The sequence below is a fragment of the Schistocerca nitens genome, chromosome 3, assembly GCF_023898315.1.
Source record: "Schistocerca nitens isolate TAMUIC-IGC-003100 chromosome 3, iqSchNite1.1, whole genome shotgun sequence".
Classification (NCBI taxonomy): domain Eukaryota; kingdom Metazoa; phylum Arthropoda; class Insecta; order Orthoptera; family Acrididae; genus Schistocerca; species Schistocerca nitens.
The window spans coordinates 333861012-333877677 of NC_064616.1; the positions used below are offsets into that span (position 1 = coordinate 333861012).

General features: G+C 44.8%; 1 protein-coding gene across 1 annotated transcript in view; it reads right to left on the bottom strand.

The window, feature by feature from the left end:
• LOC126249216 (polycomb group protein Psc-like) overlaps positions 1–16666 on the bottom strand; it is a 90792-nt gene that overhangs the window by 26230 nt on the left and 47896 nt on the right. Inside the window, exon 3 of the mRNA XM_049950871.1 lies at positions 9629–9805. Within this exon, the coding sequence (XP_049806828.1) occupies positions 9629–9805 (177 nt within the window). The remainder of the gene's footprint in view (positions 1–9628; positions 9806–16666) is intronic.

Here is a 16666-nt window from a genome sequence, read left to right on the forward strand (position 1 = left end):
ACTGATGTCGCTGATAAAAAGTACCTGGCAGTAGGTGGGACCACAAGGCACCTAATATGGAAGACGTATGTTTTTGGGGGTGTCCGGATACTTTTGATCGCATAGTGTATGTCTGTATTTGAATATGCATGCGTCCGCAGCTCGTGGTCGTGCGGTAGCGTTCTCGCTTCCCGCTCCCGGGTTCGATTCCCGGCGGGGTCAGGGATTTTCTCTGCCTCGTGATGACTGGGTGTTGTGTGCTGTCCTTAGGTTAGTTAGGTTCAAGTAGTCCTAAGTTCTAGGGGGTTGATGACCATAGACGTGAAGTCCCATAGTGCTCAGAGCCATTTGAACCATTTTTAAACTTACTTTGGCGATTCATTGTATATCCAAAGAGGGTTAAAGCAATTAGAAAGTGTTGTACAACGGCAGGTTGACTTTTGAAGAATAGCAGCTTGGCTTTTTTGAAAGGCGCCGTCGGGAAACAAATTACGGAAAATGAAAGTCGGGGTCGTTTTGCTTTGTGACGTGGGAGCTAGCTGTGACCCACTGCCCCGTCGCTAGCCAGGCAGCTTGGAGCATCAAGTGCGAAGGGCCTGGGCGTTAGCATCTAATTCCGGCGCGGGCCACAGAATTGATTAATGATTAGGCAACACAGGCGCCGTGATTGCATTCCACACGTGACTGGCACGCGCGCCCGGTTATTGACGGCGCCACGCCACACCCTCCCTCGCGCCCTCCCTACACGTACACGATGGAAAACTTCAGGGCGCCTCCGCGCTCCACAAACAGCACTGCCGGATTGTAATATTGGGCCCCTAATGTTCAACAGAAACCTAAGCGATCATTTAAATGGTCCTCAGAGTAAGTAGCAAAGCGCGCGCTAAAGCAAGAGGGGAAAGTGGCGTCCGGTTAGATGCACCGACGCAAGCGCATCACGTTCGACCGCTATTCGTGACCTTGGCGGTTGCTCGGGAGTGGGGTAGCGAGAACTCGCAGCTCGAGCTCAAGCATTCTAACGGAAGGAACATTGGTGGAGGGTGATAAAGAATGACCTGCAATTAAAAACTGCATGCATGGTAAGTACACGTTTAACACACACATTATTTCGTGGTCATAATTTTTGCATTTACCTACTGTCTTGCTGAGAAACACGTGGTATGACAAAATGCTCACATGACTGGTTCATTGAACATGTCCTAGAAGCAAAACTTCTTTCTGCTATAATCACACTCAATTTATGAACTCACTTCACGACTTTCCGGTGGAAGAAATAACGTGATATTTGAATGAAAACTAAAAATTAAAACTGCGAGATAAAAGAGTCATAAAATAAAATCAGTTATATTAATGCAGAAGTGACTGAAAATTACGTACAACAGTACAGGTAGTATGGGACACTTGTGTATGTCGGGTATTTAAAAACCTACATTTTGTAGTATTGGTCCATTTTCTTAACATCTCAACCTGTAAGTATTAGAAAATCTTTTCTTGCTGTGTGTCGTTTTGGCTAGGAATTTTTTACAGCAAAATAAATGTTAAAGTAAAGATTTAATGCAGTTATACTCTATTTCAAAACATGAAAAAAAGTTTTGTACCGATGTTGCTTAGTGGCCCATCCTAACCGGAGTTTTCCGATGGTATAGAAGTACACGATATTTACGCAGATTCTTTGTGTTTCATCTCGTCAGACTGATTGTCTTCATAAACTAATACACTTAGACTGATTGTCTTCATAAAATAATACACTTGTCTCCTTATTGTTATGAATTAACAAAATTTCGGTTTCGTCGAGACGATCTGGATGAATACAGCAGCGCTTCTCTTCGGGTTGAAGAGCACAAGAAAAACATCAACTGCTGCAACTACTACTACTACTACTACTACTACTATTTAGTGGCGAAGCGAACTGAAGACCCGGCTAAAATGGCAGCGTCGTTGTGTTGATGCCTAAAAAACTGCGAAGGGAGGTAGTTACAACGTATCCACATTACTTACAAGGGAACCTCCCCACCGCACCCCCCTCAGATTTAGTTATAAGTTGGCACAGTGGATAGGCCTTGAAAAACTGAACACAGATCAATTGAGAAAACAGGAAGAAGTTGTGTGGGACTATGAAAAAAGAAGCAAAATATTCATGGGAAGATAGGCAACATTAAGGATAATGGGAACGCAGGAGCGCCGTGGTCTCGAGGTAACGTGAGCAGCAGCGGAACGAAAGGTCCTGGGTTCAAATCTTCCATCGAGTGAAAACTTTAATTTTTTATTTTCACTTTATGTGACAAACTCTTATGTTTTCATCACTTTTTTGGGAGTGATTATCACATCCACAAGAAAACCTAACTCGGGCAAGGTAGAAGAATCTTTTTACCCATTCGCCAAGTGTACAAGTTAGGTGGGTCGACAACATATTCCTGTCGTGTGACGCACATGCCGTCACCAGTGTCGTATAGAATATATCAGATGTGTTTTCCTGTGGAGGAATCGGTTGACCTATGACCTTGCGATCAAATGTTTTCGGTTCCCATTGGAGAGGCACGTCCTTTCGTCTACTAATCGCACGGTTTTGCGATGCGGTCGCAAAACACAGACACTAAACTTATTACAGTGAACAGAGACGTCAATGAACGAACGGACAGATAATAACTATGCAAAAATAAAGAAAGTAAAATTTTCACTCGAGGGAAGACTTGAACCAAGGACCTCTCGTTCTGCAACTGCTCACGCTACCACGGCACCACGGGACCACGGCGCTCCTGAGCTCACAGTGTCCATGATGTTGCCTATGTGGCCCATGGACTACTCAGTTTGTATATTTTGTTTATTTTTTCACAGTTCCACACAACTTCTTCCTGTTTTCTCAATTGATCTGTGTTCAGTTTATCAAGGCCTATCCACTGTGCCAACTTATAACTAAATCTGAGGGGGGTGCGATGGGGAGGTTCCCTTGTTAGCGATACGCCGGACCCAATACTATACTCTGTTCATCATAAGAATGAGCCTCCTGTAAACATTACACTATGAATTCTTTCGCGTTTGTTGAAACCTCACTAGATTTCGTTTCACGTGGAGCGGAATCCAAGCTGTATCGAGTACAGTCGAGTACGATAATGAGGATACGTTTTATCCTGCGCGTTACGCATACATCGCCTCAGCAATGATACGGGACAACAATTTTAACGGCGGACTTAACGTGGGCAGCACTGGCCAGGCATGTGATTCAACTAACCCGCAGTGATGTGAACAGCTGCAGTAAAGACGTAAAAAGAGGCAAGCAGACAACAGTATAGCTTTGAATGTCATTTAATTTTTAAACAGAAGGAAATGATATATGGCAACACTCATGTGATACGCTTCTTAGGTGCCTGATGTTGGCAAACATAGTACTGTAATTAAAACATGAGTGATGTAAATTTCTGACTTTAACAAGGGTAATTTTTCTGCATGCGCTATGCGCGACGTTAATGCGCACTGCTCATTTCCCATGTAGTTAAATATTGAAACCACTGACGGTATTACGGTCAGTCGTGTGGTAATTTCTGAACTCCTTCCATATCAGACTCCGAGCAATACATTTCACTACTGTTACGTTGATAACGAGGCGTTCAGCAACAGAATCCCAAGCCACCAAAAAGTTCACATTTCCTCCTCCTCTTTTATCACGTGCTGTTCCGCATTTCGTCATCGTTCGACAGTGACGTGTCACAAAGCTTCGTCCATTACTCCCAGTACGTTTGGCAGCTTAAATGTCTCTTTATTTCTCGCGACAAATCACTTAACTTGACTAGCCGCGCGGAATTAGCCGAGCGATCTAAGACGCTGCAGTCATGGGCTGTGCGGCTGGTCCCGGCGGAAGTTCGAGTCCTCCCTAGGGAATGGGTGTGTGTGTTTCTTCTTAGGATAATTTAGGTTAAGTAGTGTGCAAGCTTAGAGACTGATGACCTTAGCAGTTAAGTCCCATAAGATTTCACACACACTGGAACAACTTAACTTGACTCTAGAACGGTTCTATTGGGTTCAGATAGCAGTGGTAAGGTGACTACTGTAAAAATGCAGCATTTGTAGTGTTCCCGACGCCGTGAAAATTATTATTTTCCATGTTTCTACGACGCTTATCACTCTGGCTTGTGTGATATCACATCTCTCCTACAAAACTATGGGCATATTCGAATAAAGAATATCTGATCTTTCATTTTTCTCCGAAAAAATTCGATTGAGTACTGTTTTCTTAACTTCATCGATCTTTAACAATCTTTTAAAAAATATAGATACTTAAGAATTTATACTTGCAATGGAAACCAGAATTTTGGCAGCGAAGTATTCAAACAAAAAAAAGTTATAGATCATTGCGAGATCCGAACTACCACCCCAAAGCACGAATGATTATTATTCTAGAACGCTACCGATTGTGCCACGCATGTGATTTAAATATGGCCTACGTTTATTACGCAATATTTCTTGAAAAACGATAGAGCTGATTTTTCTCTGTAAGCTTGCGAGAAACATCAAGAACAACTTGTTTCTCGCCATTAACGGTGTTTCGCTACGAAGCAGGAAGCAGTGCAATCCATTTTCAAAGTACGTATTAACAGCGAGACAATCAGCACAAGTAGCGTTTACGGAGACTGTGACTGCACACCATTTCTGAAATAAAAATTACGTAACTAAATATGATTAAGAAAAACGTTGATGGCTGTTAATACATCAGAATGTCTTAAAGTATCATTAACAATGACATAGTAATAAGTTATATAATACATAACTAGGGCCTTCTTTCACGAGCGGAACAACACCAGTGTATGAGAGCTACGTCTGCTGACCAATCATCGCGTTTGAGTTTGTTTACGTCAGGTTTGTTCTTTGATAAACGAAATAAAGTTGCAGGTTGCCAATCTAGTGGCTTCAACATTTCTCGTAGTTATTAACCGAATTTAACAATTTTAAATGCTGTCATAATCTACTAATTAATAGTTATAATCTTATGATAGAAGTTATCAGGCAAATATTACGTTCAGAAACTGTATGTTTCTCTTGAGGTAGTGTAACTAACGACCCGCAAATATACTGCCTTTATTTATCCAGTGTTTGAGGATGACAGCAGTTAATGAGTTGTAACAAACTTGACACGTAATTTCAAACCTTTACGAAACTTTTTATCGCTGTCACTAGCCACACAATGATGGAAGGAAAAAAGTTTATCGTTTACTGTCTCAGTTGGTCATGCAGAAAAACTTCAGCATCAGGTATGACGTTCTAGTTTGTTACTTCTTTACTACTAAGCCTATCTGCAACACAATTCTGAAATAGTATCCACAAAAATCACTAAATGTAGCTGCAAAATGCTACCACTGTACGACGCATAGTTCAGGAGGTATGACGTCAGAAAATTGAGATGCATGAAAAACTGGATTTTACTTAAAATAAAGCGCTCATTATACCAACTATATTCATCCCGTGTTTCATAATGAGAGCACTTAACACACTTCCAACAAACTTTAAGCATAAAACTGAAACCCATTCTAAACTTTCTCTCACTTACATGCTTAGCGTCAATTATAAAAGAATAAGTCATTTGTAAAGTAATCAGACATATGAAGCTGTTTTATAGATGGGTTCAAATGGTTCAAATGGCTCTGAGCACTATGGGACTTAACATCTATGGTCATCAGTCCCCTAGAACTTAGAACTACTTAAACCTAACTAACCTAAGGACATCACACACATCCATGCCCGAGGCAGGATTCGAACCTGCGACCGTAGCAGTCGCGCGGCTCCGGACTGAGCGCCTAGAACCGCTAGACCACCGCGGCCGGCTTTATAGATGGGAGTTCGATTCTTTAAAGAATCTGGTGTTACTGGTACTTCCAATATTTTTACAATTGGGACGATACCAAACGCTACACGTCTATACCCTATATAATATTTCTGGCTTTACAGCCATCAGTTCGGCTACAAGCAGCTCTTCTTAGAGCAGTTGAGAAGGCAGCAGTGGCAAGATGACGTAATGTGGTGTGAGATACCAATTACAGATGGTTTTTTTTTGGTACGGGTATCGTGAGAGAGAGGGCCTAACTTGTGGTCTTCTCCCGCGATTCGCTGCTGCGTTCGGAAGCTGCGCGCCAAAATGGTAATCTTCTGTTATTAATATTAGACAAACTAAACAGCGCATTTACTTGCATTTAATATTAAAGCATCTCTCAATAGCGTGCTATCATTTTACAAGTACTAATAACCAGCAGAATAATAAAAAACTTCTAAGCAAAAATGCAGACGAAGCATTTCGGTGATCTTCGGATCGCGCCTAACATGGATGGCGGACGAAGTGGTTCGACTATAAGATCGTAGCTGTTTCGGCAGTCTCGGCGGACAGACATGTGGCCTGAAGCGGTCGACATCAGGTTAAGACTTCATTAGTAATGTATAGTTATTTGGACATGTAGTTGAGAACAGTGTGAAAGTAATTACGGAAATACGCAGTTCATTATTTTGTTGAAGAATGGAAATTATTTGTGACTCTAAAGTGGAATTTAGTTGTGCAGTTTTTTTGTGTTTTGCCAATAAAAAGCTAGTGGCATCCCATATAAAAACACTAATTGGAAATTTAATTATTCACATAATATCAATTCCTCGCTAGGAGTTACTTACACCCTCAAGATAACAGATTCACAACCTACGTGCTGTTTTCTGCGCAAGAGACAACAACTGCAGAAGACTGCAGATTGGTGAACATTTAGTTATTAGTAGAATGTTATGTATTCCATTCGGGGAGGTGGAAGCAAATAGGCACCTCGCTTGTACTGCAATCTTAGTACAAATGAGATCAGTGACACGTCATCTGTTGTAACACACAGGAGGTATGAAGGAGAGAAAGGTTTTGAGCGAAAGGGTTTATAATACCCACGTATAAATATAGCACACCCTCTCTCGTCCCTCTGCTTTCAACTTACCGTACCTATTTGCACCAGAGTTAAATACAGGCAAGAACTTTTGTTTGAAAATACTCCTTGCACACTATTTGACTTTTATGTATGAATAAACCAATGGCCCCTCTAATTCTGACGCTGTATTCCTTCGTGAAAATCTAACTTAGTACACCTTCTTCGAAACTATGTTGTCTCGTACACCAATGACGTCTCATTTATTCAGACACTTTTTAAACCCAAACCCCATGAAGAAAATAAAATTTTTCTGTTTCCCTGCTAGAGATGAAGTCCTTAACCATGCAACAAATGCTATGAAGTTTTCGTGAAATTGGTGTTTCTTTGTATTCTTCACAATACCGAAAAAATTTCTGACTAGCAACAGTTTCATCCATATCGTCAATGGAATACATATAATGCTGTTTGCTACTTCATCTCGAGGTAGATGCTTGAATCCCACCTCGCTCGGCACCGTGTCCTTCCTCCCGAAGCACGCACATCAGTGAAATACTGAACTTCAACATGTTGCTTGCACATTCAGCATTGTCACTTCATATTCAGTAAACCTAAAGATGCAGCATATAATTTCTTGGTCGTCCATGTGTGCTGGCCCTTTCCGCTATTAAAGTGGGCTCCGCCAGTTTCCGGCGGCAGGGGTAAGAGATTTTTTTTGGCCTGAAGAAGATGGGCTGGATTTTCCCTAATCCTCTTAAATGAGGCCGGTCCCGGTAGGAGAATACTAAGGCTGGCTCCAGGTCGAGTGATTTCCCCACGAAGGCCGGCAATATCCCACGTTGCAGAGGAACTACTAATAAGGGGACGACCACCCAGTTCGGCTCATATTTGGCACATCACTTGTGTACAACCTAAAATGACTCTTAACATCTTTCGACTCAACACCATCTCGCTTCCCATCCCCGTTTTTTAGAAAATCACCCCTGAAGTTCATGACACATATTCGACTCAAAATTGACGGAGTCGACAGAAAAGTGAAAACTGAACATTTTTCATCATCAATGTGGGGTCCGTAAACGCTTATTTTCCTGCAAATCAAGGAAAAACTTGTAACGACTGCTTCCAATGTATTCACAATCTGAACGCTTTTGAACGAAAGCGCCGCTGGGTAGCGACCAAGGCATCAGGCTGAGGAGGACAGAATCTTCGATTCCCAAATGTATTCTGCAGTTTTTTTCCTATTTGTATTTATTTCCGTATCGAAATTGAGAAGAACAGGCGCTTTAATAAGATAATTAATAAAGAATAATAACAAAGCAGGGTGGAATAATGAAGAATTAAAATTTTAATTCTGGTTGCCGTGCAATGACTTTTTCATTCCCTCTTGTTAGATGTCCCCAGTTTCCTTCGAACAACAACATGGACCGTATTTGCCATATAAACATTTGAAGCAAGGATACTCGTGGCACCAAGATCATTTAATGATTGCAATCTTAGACCATCTACACCGTTCCTTCCGAAGATATGGAAGAAAACGGCCTTTCGTACTTTAAAAAACTTCTTTTGGGGAATTACGTTTAATCCAAATCACGCATACTATAACATCGCTGAAAAATCGCTGCCGAAAGCTGATAATGAATTATGTTATGAATCTCTATTGTGCAATTCCCACTGGATTTCCAGATGCTGTGGTGCAGCCATCAAGGGTACACGAGTGGGCCCTCGGTTACGAAAGCCCATATCGGTTATGTTTCGTTGAGTGGTTCGCACCCTGACAATTTATATACATAGTAATTATTAAGTTCACGAAACATTTTAAAAAAGCGGTACAAATAAATGGCGGAGAACAACATAACAAATGATACGGTAACTATCAGCAGCTATGAAACGTTATAACTGCCGTGTAGCTAGGATGTTATTTACTTTATTTTGAAAGCTACCAGGTTCGGCATTTCACTATGCCATATTCAGGCCCCCATATGCATAAAATAAAATAACATCTCAGTTACATGGCTGTCGGGGAGTTTCACTGATACTGACAATTACTTAACCAGCCGATGTCTCCTGTCCATGATGGATCAACAGAGATTGAATGATAGAATATGTAAAGTAGAAACTCTCATAGACTTTTTTTCATAAATTTTTATTTTCTATGACGGTCATCCAAATCGGTAGTCCCACTCCGCCCATACCAGACCCAGCGTATCAGAAGTGGGAGTAAGAACAGCTGCTGCAAAATGGTGTCGCAAGTCTTCGAGGTTTCCCACACTGTAGGGTGACGGATGTTCCATTCCGCACTAGCTCTATTGTGCTCTGCAGTGGTCTCTTTACGCGACTGCGCAACATCACGTTCCTCACACGGTCCACTATCTGTTCTGACATGTCCAGACAGGCCGAAAGTTTTGCATTGCGCAAACAACCATCCTCCTCGCAGTTCTTGTACCACTTCACTATGCTGTCGTAAACTGGTGGTCCCTTCTGAAACATGCACACCCACTACCTACTGGCAACGGGCAAATTCTTGAATACAAACTGCCCTCTCTGCCTCGTTCTCCGCCATTTTCAGGATCTACAGTCGGTGGTGCCCTGTCGGCGGCTCTACAAAAAATATTGCTGGCACCATATACAAAAAGTATTTTCGACAGTTTGGCTTTTACGTACTATATCACTTATTTCGTGGTGTTTAGCCACTTACCTATTCCCAACGTTTCATGAACTTCATAACTATAGATACTGAATTGGAAGCTGGCTGTGAGCACGTAACAGGTTGTTACCTTTGGTGGTATCCCAGCTCGAGGAGCACGGAGTCGTCGGCGGAGAGGAAGTAGGAAGGCGACTGCGGCCGCGGCGGCACCCCGTGGCCCGCCTCGAACTCCCGCCGGCGCCGCACCTCGGCCTGGTACAGCCCGGGCACCAGCTTGTACACCAGCGTCTGCAGCGTCCGGTCGCTCCTGCCAACACCACCACCGCTCCACATCATCCCCACATCTGGGTTACGGTGACTACAGCTTAACAACCCTATGGGGCCATCAAAGATATTTGTACGAGGTTATTATAAATGATTGAAGTGATTTCATAAATTTGCTTTAGAAGCATTAATTGACTTACTGTCACAAAACTCAACACTTTTATATAAAAACTCAACAAGTTTAATATTGTTCAGATTTCTACCACGAGAGCGTAGCAGTGAGACAAGAGCGGGACAGGCGCCAAGGAAGCGTATATTGCACTTGAAATACATTCACATCAGTCTGCCGTAATAGTTTAACGACACTTCAGAACATAGTATAGTACACTCCTGGAAATGGAAAAAAGAACACATTGACACCGGTGTGTCAGACCCACCCTACTTGCTCCGGACACTGCGAGAGGGCTGTACAAGCAATGATCACACGCACGGCACAGCGGACACACCAGGACCCGCGGTGTTGGCCGTCGAATGGCGCTAGCTGCGCAGCATTTGTGCACCGCCGCCGTCAGTGTCAGCCAGTTTGCCGTGGCATACGAAGCTCCATCGCAGTCTTTAACACTGGTAGCATGCCGCGACAGCGTGGACGTGAACCGTATGTGCAGTTGACGGACTTTGAGCGAGGGCGTATAGTGGGCATGCGGGAGGCCGGGTGGACGTACCGCCGAATTGCTCAACACGTGGGGCGTGAGGTCTCCACAGTACATCGATGTTGTCGCCAGTGGTCGGCGGAAGGTGCACGTGCCCGTCGACCTGGGACCGGACCGCAGCGACGCACGGATGCACGCCAAGACCGTAGGATCCTACGCAGTGCCGTAGGGGACCGCACCGCCACTTCCCAGCAAATTAGGGACACTGTTGCTCCTGGGGTATCGGCGAGGACCATTCGCAACCGTCTCCATGAAGCTGGCCTACGGTCCCGCACACCGTTAGGCCGTCTTCCGCTCACGCCCCAACATCGTGCAGCCCGCCTCCAGTGGTGTCGCGACAGGCGTGAATGGAGGGACGAATGGAGACGTGTCGTCTTCAGCGATGAGAGTCGCTTCTGCCTTGGTGCCAATGATGGTCGTATGCGTGTTTGGCGCCGTGCAGGTGAGCGCCACAATCAGGACTGCATACGACCGAGGCACACAGGGCCAACACCCCGCATCATGGTGTGGGGAGCGATCTCCTACACTGGCCGTACACCACTGGTGATCGTCGAGGGGACACTGAATAGTGCACGGTACATCCAAACCGTCATCGAACCCATCGTTCTACCATTCCTAGACCGGCAAGGGAACTTGCTGTTCCAACAGGACAATGCACGTCCGCATGTATCCCGTGCCATCCAACGTGCTCTAGAAGGTGTAAGTCAACTACCCTGGCCAGCAAGATCTCCGGATCTGTCCCCCATTGAGCATGTTTGGGACTGGATGAAGCGTCGTCTCACGCGGTCTGCACGTCCAGCACGAACGCTGGTCCAACTGAGGCGCCAGGTGGAAATGGCATGGCAAGCCGTTCCACAGGACTACATCCAGCATCTCTACGATCGTCTCCATGGGAGAATAGCAGCCTGCATTGCTGCGAAAGGTGGATATACACTGTACTAGTGCCGACATTGTGCATGCTCTGTTGCCTGTGTCTATGTGCCTGTGGTTCTGTCAGTGTGATCATGTGATGTATCTGACCACAGAAATGTGTCAATAAAGTTTCCCCTTCCTGGGACAATGAATTCACGGTGTTCTTATTTCAATTTCCAGGAGTGTATAAGCAAATGGCTCTGAGCACTATGGAACTTAACATCTGAGGTCATCAGTCCCCTAGAACTTAGAACTACTTAAACCTAACTAACCTAAGGACATCACACGCATCTATGCCCGAGGCAGGATCCGAACCTGCGACCGTAGCAGTCGCGCGGTTCCGGACTGAAGCGCCTATAACCGCTCGGCCACAGCAGCCGGCATAGTATAAGCAGTTTAAAGCTTCAGGGTGCCTATGCAAATGGTCCCTTTCTCTTCTTCTGCAATAAGACTGTTACAGGGCACGTGTATCTGGATATGCTGCAAAATTGGTTCATGCTTTACCTGAAGACCGACAGTGTGGACTTCATCCACCAACAAGATGGTGCTCCACACAATTTCCATCATGATGTTCGTGAATTCTTAGGCAGGAAATTGAGAAACCCGTGATGGGGATCACTCTTCTGATCCAATTCCATGCGTTTTTCTTTTTGTGTGGGTGTGTGGGGAGGGGGGGGGGGGACGGGGGGGGGGCTATGTGAAAGATTCAGTCTTTACACCTGCACTACTAACGAATGTAGCAGAACTGCGAGCTCGCATCGACAGTGCTTTCGGACAGATTAATACGGACACGCTACGCCAAACCTGGAAGAACTCTATTATCGGCTTGATAGTTGCAGAATCAGTAGCGGGGCACACATGGACCAGTAGCGGGGCACATATGGACCGCTCGTTATACGTTAAAAAAACGTTTTGAGATATTCTATATGTGTGCAAAGCCCTGTGACAATATGTCAAATAATATAGCTACAGCAAATATGTGAAATCGCTTCAATCGTTTATAATAAACCTGCATACAAGTAATTAATATTAACAATGAGAGCTTTTTTTTTTCAACGTCCGATCAGAAGCGATATTAAAGCCACAGTGGAAATCCGATGACGCTTTGCACAGATATGTTGCTCCGAGCCTCTGGTATGCTCGTCGCACGCGCCACGTCTCAATTTTCAGTTGTGAACGCACAGGGGGCACGTAACGAACAATAGAGCCTCGCCTCAGTATGAAGTGCGTGCTGTCAGCCTATTTGTTCATGCTGATGGGTTTAGCCTGTTTTCATGCAGCCCTCATAACGTAAATGTTATCCGTGACAGCAATTTGCAACAACGGTGCAGGAACTGTGACGCAGGATCTACGGACGCTTATGATGCAGTCAGGGAAGGAAGCGAATGCAAACCGATTATCTTGTTCAGCGAGTGGACCTGGCGATTCGACAAAATCGTCTACAAAGGGCAATTCGGAACAAGCGAAGAGAAATGTTGTCATCGGGCATGACAAGCTCAGCCGCACACTGCAGCTGGAACGACGACGCTGAACAGCGTTTTCGATTGGAAGTGTTGGATCAACGACCATACAGCCCGGGCTTGGCTCCCCCTCGCTTTCATATTCTTGCTTACATGAACCGCTGGCAATGAGTATAGCATTTTGGCACAGACAAAGAACTGCAGAGCAGAGAAGAGGAATGGTGGGAAACGCACGCCTTCCATGACGAGGGTGCGGGAAAGTTGGTACAACGCTATGACAAGTGTAAGAGTCGAAGCGGCCGCTTGTGTAGAGAAGTATCTGGAAAGCGTAGCTAAATGTTGCAAATGAAACATTTTTCATTTTCACTGTGGTTTCCACTTCGCGACTTATCGCACATTGAAAAAATTAGCCCTCGTATAATGTGGTGCGAGAGCGGACAGGATATACCAAACAGACAGCGATGATGCCACTGATTAGAAGCATTTCCCACGTATTTTGTGGGTCGTGATTGCAATTAATTCATAGGCCGGTAATTTTCGCCAAAATGGCGTATTCCGTTGTGAGGGAGCCTTCTATTCTAAGCTTCACTAGTCCTTCGTGCACGGATGCATCAGAGAGGCGCTAGAAAAGCGATCCTGACCGTTAGGAGAAGACAGTGCTTTTCAACTTAATTTTGTAGCCTGCTCAAAACAGTGTAGATGAGCACAGTTAGGCTTGCTACGAACAGTGGAACTTTCCGAGCAGTCAGCCGTTTTCCCCGAGAGCCGAGGTATTAAATAAAACCCACATCAATAGCTCTGCTTGACTCCGACCCCACTTCCGCAGCCAAGACACGTTTCCGTGGCTCGTACAGCCAGTCTCCACAGCACTCCGTCCTACCGTTTAGGTCGATCTAATACTACCCTTTAGTAGAAGGACCAACACAGAGTCTTGTTGCCCGTTACCTGCGACGATTATAACATTGGACATTTTGATGGGCACTCGTAATTACGATCGTAACCGTACCACCGACGCCTGCATGCCGCCGCTAAGTAACACTATTCCCGCGTGCCATCATCTCTCGCTTGCTCAATATTTATGTGTGCAGTTTTTCTTGAATGGAGAGCGTTGTCTTCCGGTCCTGTAACCACTATCTTGTATCTCGGCATTTTTACCATCATCTGTAGTGGACTGTTGTTTCAGTATTGAGCTACTCCCTTCTTTCCTAGATGTATCATCACGCCGCATCTACACCCCAACGATCGTGTACGTGAGGTCGAACCACGCCTGTACTAGGATGTGAATTCGATGCCTTAGGCTCGGTCAGGGCAAAGAGGACGTTAGTGGGTCCTGTTTCCAAGTCAAGCAGCTGAGAGCGCAATTCCACCATTTCATAACCTCAACTATATCTATTACGTACGACATTCAGAACAGCGTGCAACTGCTTAGGTAACTAAATTCAACTCCGGGCCTGGAGAACAGATCAATGGCAGCGCGACTGGAATGATAGGGCCACTAGTACACGTTTGTGTAACTCTTTCCAAAATGTCAAAGGCAGTCTACGATCGCAGCTGGACGACCCAACTAAGGGAATGGTGCACTTCCTTACTGGACATAGTCCTTGCCCTGTTCACCTACACAGATTAGGGAGACAGGCAATAACGCTCTGCGATTGAGGAGAAATAGGGACGCCGGAACAGGTGGTGCTTGACAGTAATTTGGAGCAACTAGAAAGGGCGAACGGAACAGATAACTTGGATTTGGGCAGGACTGGTCAAGACAGCGAAGGGTGGAAGTTACTTAACACTGTTGACGACGTCCGCCCCCGGTAGCTGAGTGGATAGGTGATAGGTGTTCGGTCAAACTGAGTGGAAAGATCAACAAACGAACTTTAACGGATGTCATGTGACGTCCGCAACTACCAAACCCAATGACAAAACGTCAATCCTAAGGGGCCGGGTTCGATTCCCGGCTGGGTCGGAGATTTTCTCCGCTCAGGGACTGGGTACTGTGTTGTCCTAATCATCATCATTTCATCGCCATCGACGCGCAAATTGCCGAAGTGGCGTCAAATCGAAAGACTTGCACCCGGCGAACGGTCTACCCGACGGGAGGCCCTTGTCACACGACATTTACATTTTTACTGTTGACGACAGAAGCACTGCAGTATACGTTTTAAAATAGAAAACACAGGGATTTCGATGCCGAAGTGCGGGGCAATATACTGGTAACCAAACTGTTCAAGAGCGAAGACGTCTGGACCGTATGTGTAGAAGAATAACAGCAGCAGCACAACCACCTCAAGAAGGATTTCAACAAGAAAACAACGAGGAGGAATGCTTTCTGGACACTCTACGTTCGCATCAAGATGATGACGGTGAGGAGATGGAATTGGATATTGATGAGTAGGCTAATTACTACTGTAATGTGCTCAATTCGAATACACAATTGTTTAAACACCACATTAAAAATAGACATAAGAACCCAAACAGTAACGTCAAAGTTAGAGTGCTGCTGAGTCACGGAGGATCATTTAGCAGTAGTTTAGCATAGGAATAGACGTAGGTGTAGTGAATGGCGTTGTCAGCAATCAATTCCAAGATAGCTGATTACCGCTGTAACAGAATAGGGACAGATGGTTCTATGATAGTGGGTTTTCGTTTCGCTTCTACTTTCTTTCTTTTCTACATTTTTCTGTTAATAGGAGGGTAGAATTTAGTTTTTAAAATTATATACTGAATAAAACATTTATATTATACAGCTACCCACCATACAATCACAAGACGACGGAGTCAGTTTTTACAGCAACAAATAAATATCCTAGTAATATGTTACATTTTGTCAACACACACAGCTTTCTTCAGCCCTATCATTTTCTGCTTATTTTTCCTTCTCCTTTTGTTTAATCATTCACAGATCATTTCATAATGAAGAGCTCATCGGACAAAATATTACTAACCCTTAAATGAGCACACTGGTCGCCTTGGAGAGGTTTAGCTGGTATAGAACTGCTACCTGGAGGTCATGTCACCCTCCACCGATAACGAGTCATGCCATTCAAATGGTATGTATTCGTATGTGTCAATCGGCTGTGTGGAATTAAGTCCAATAAGATGAAAATGTGGCAGAATGGCAGAAAGGAGCTATCGTGTTCCAATGCGCCCGTGACCATATTATGAATGAAGGTGCCCGATTTGTGGAGTATCAACGGGGACTGTGTCTACTAGGAATGGTGCACTACTCACAGTCAAGTAACACGGCGTACGAGATCCTAACTCATAGGGACCGGAGTGGCGCGTCCCGTCTTGTTAATCGATTTCAAACACAACAGGAATTACTACTTGCAGTAGATGCCATCTCAACCAGGTTGAAGGTTCCCCGTTTTTTAAAACGCCGTGTCCTGCAGCGTAAAGAAGCCCGTAACTACCTGCTGCACATCCTCGTCCGACAGGAATCGTTCACCCTCCAAGGCTTATCTTAAGGGACCGAATGCGTAATATTCGCACGGGGAGAGCAGGACTATAGGGCGGGTGCTCGAGTGCTTCACTTGAGCCTCCCAGATCGACCGGCGTCTTGTGTAGAATCGCGGGCAGCCCGGAAATTGGCGCACCCTACCAAAATAGTGGTTTTCGACAGACATGCTGCCCCATACACATTCTTCGTTCTCTGATGGATGTCTAACGGTGTCTATCCTTCGGCAGCAAGAAAAGAATAAAGCACGTTCGCCCTGTTTGGACGCATTTGTTAATAACACCGCCATAGTCCACGTTTCCGCATTTACCGCATGCGCGTATGAAAGACACGAATGACCCACTAATCCTTTGCCTACATGTTAGTGCTTA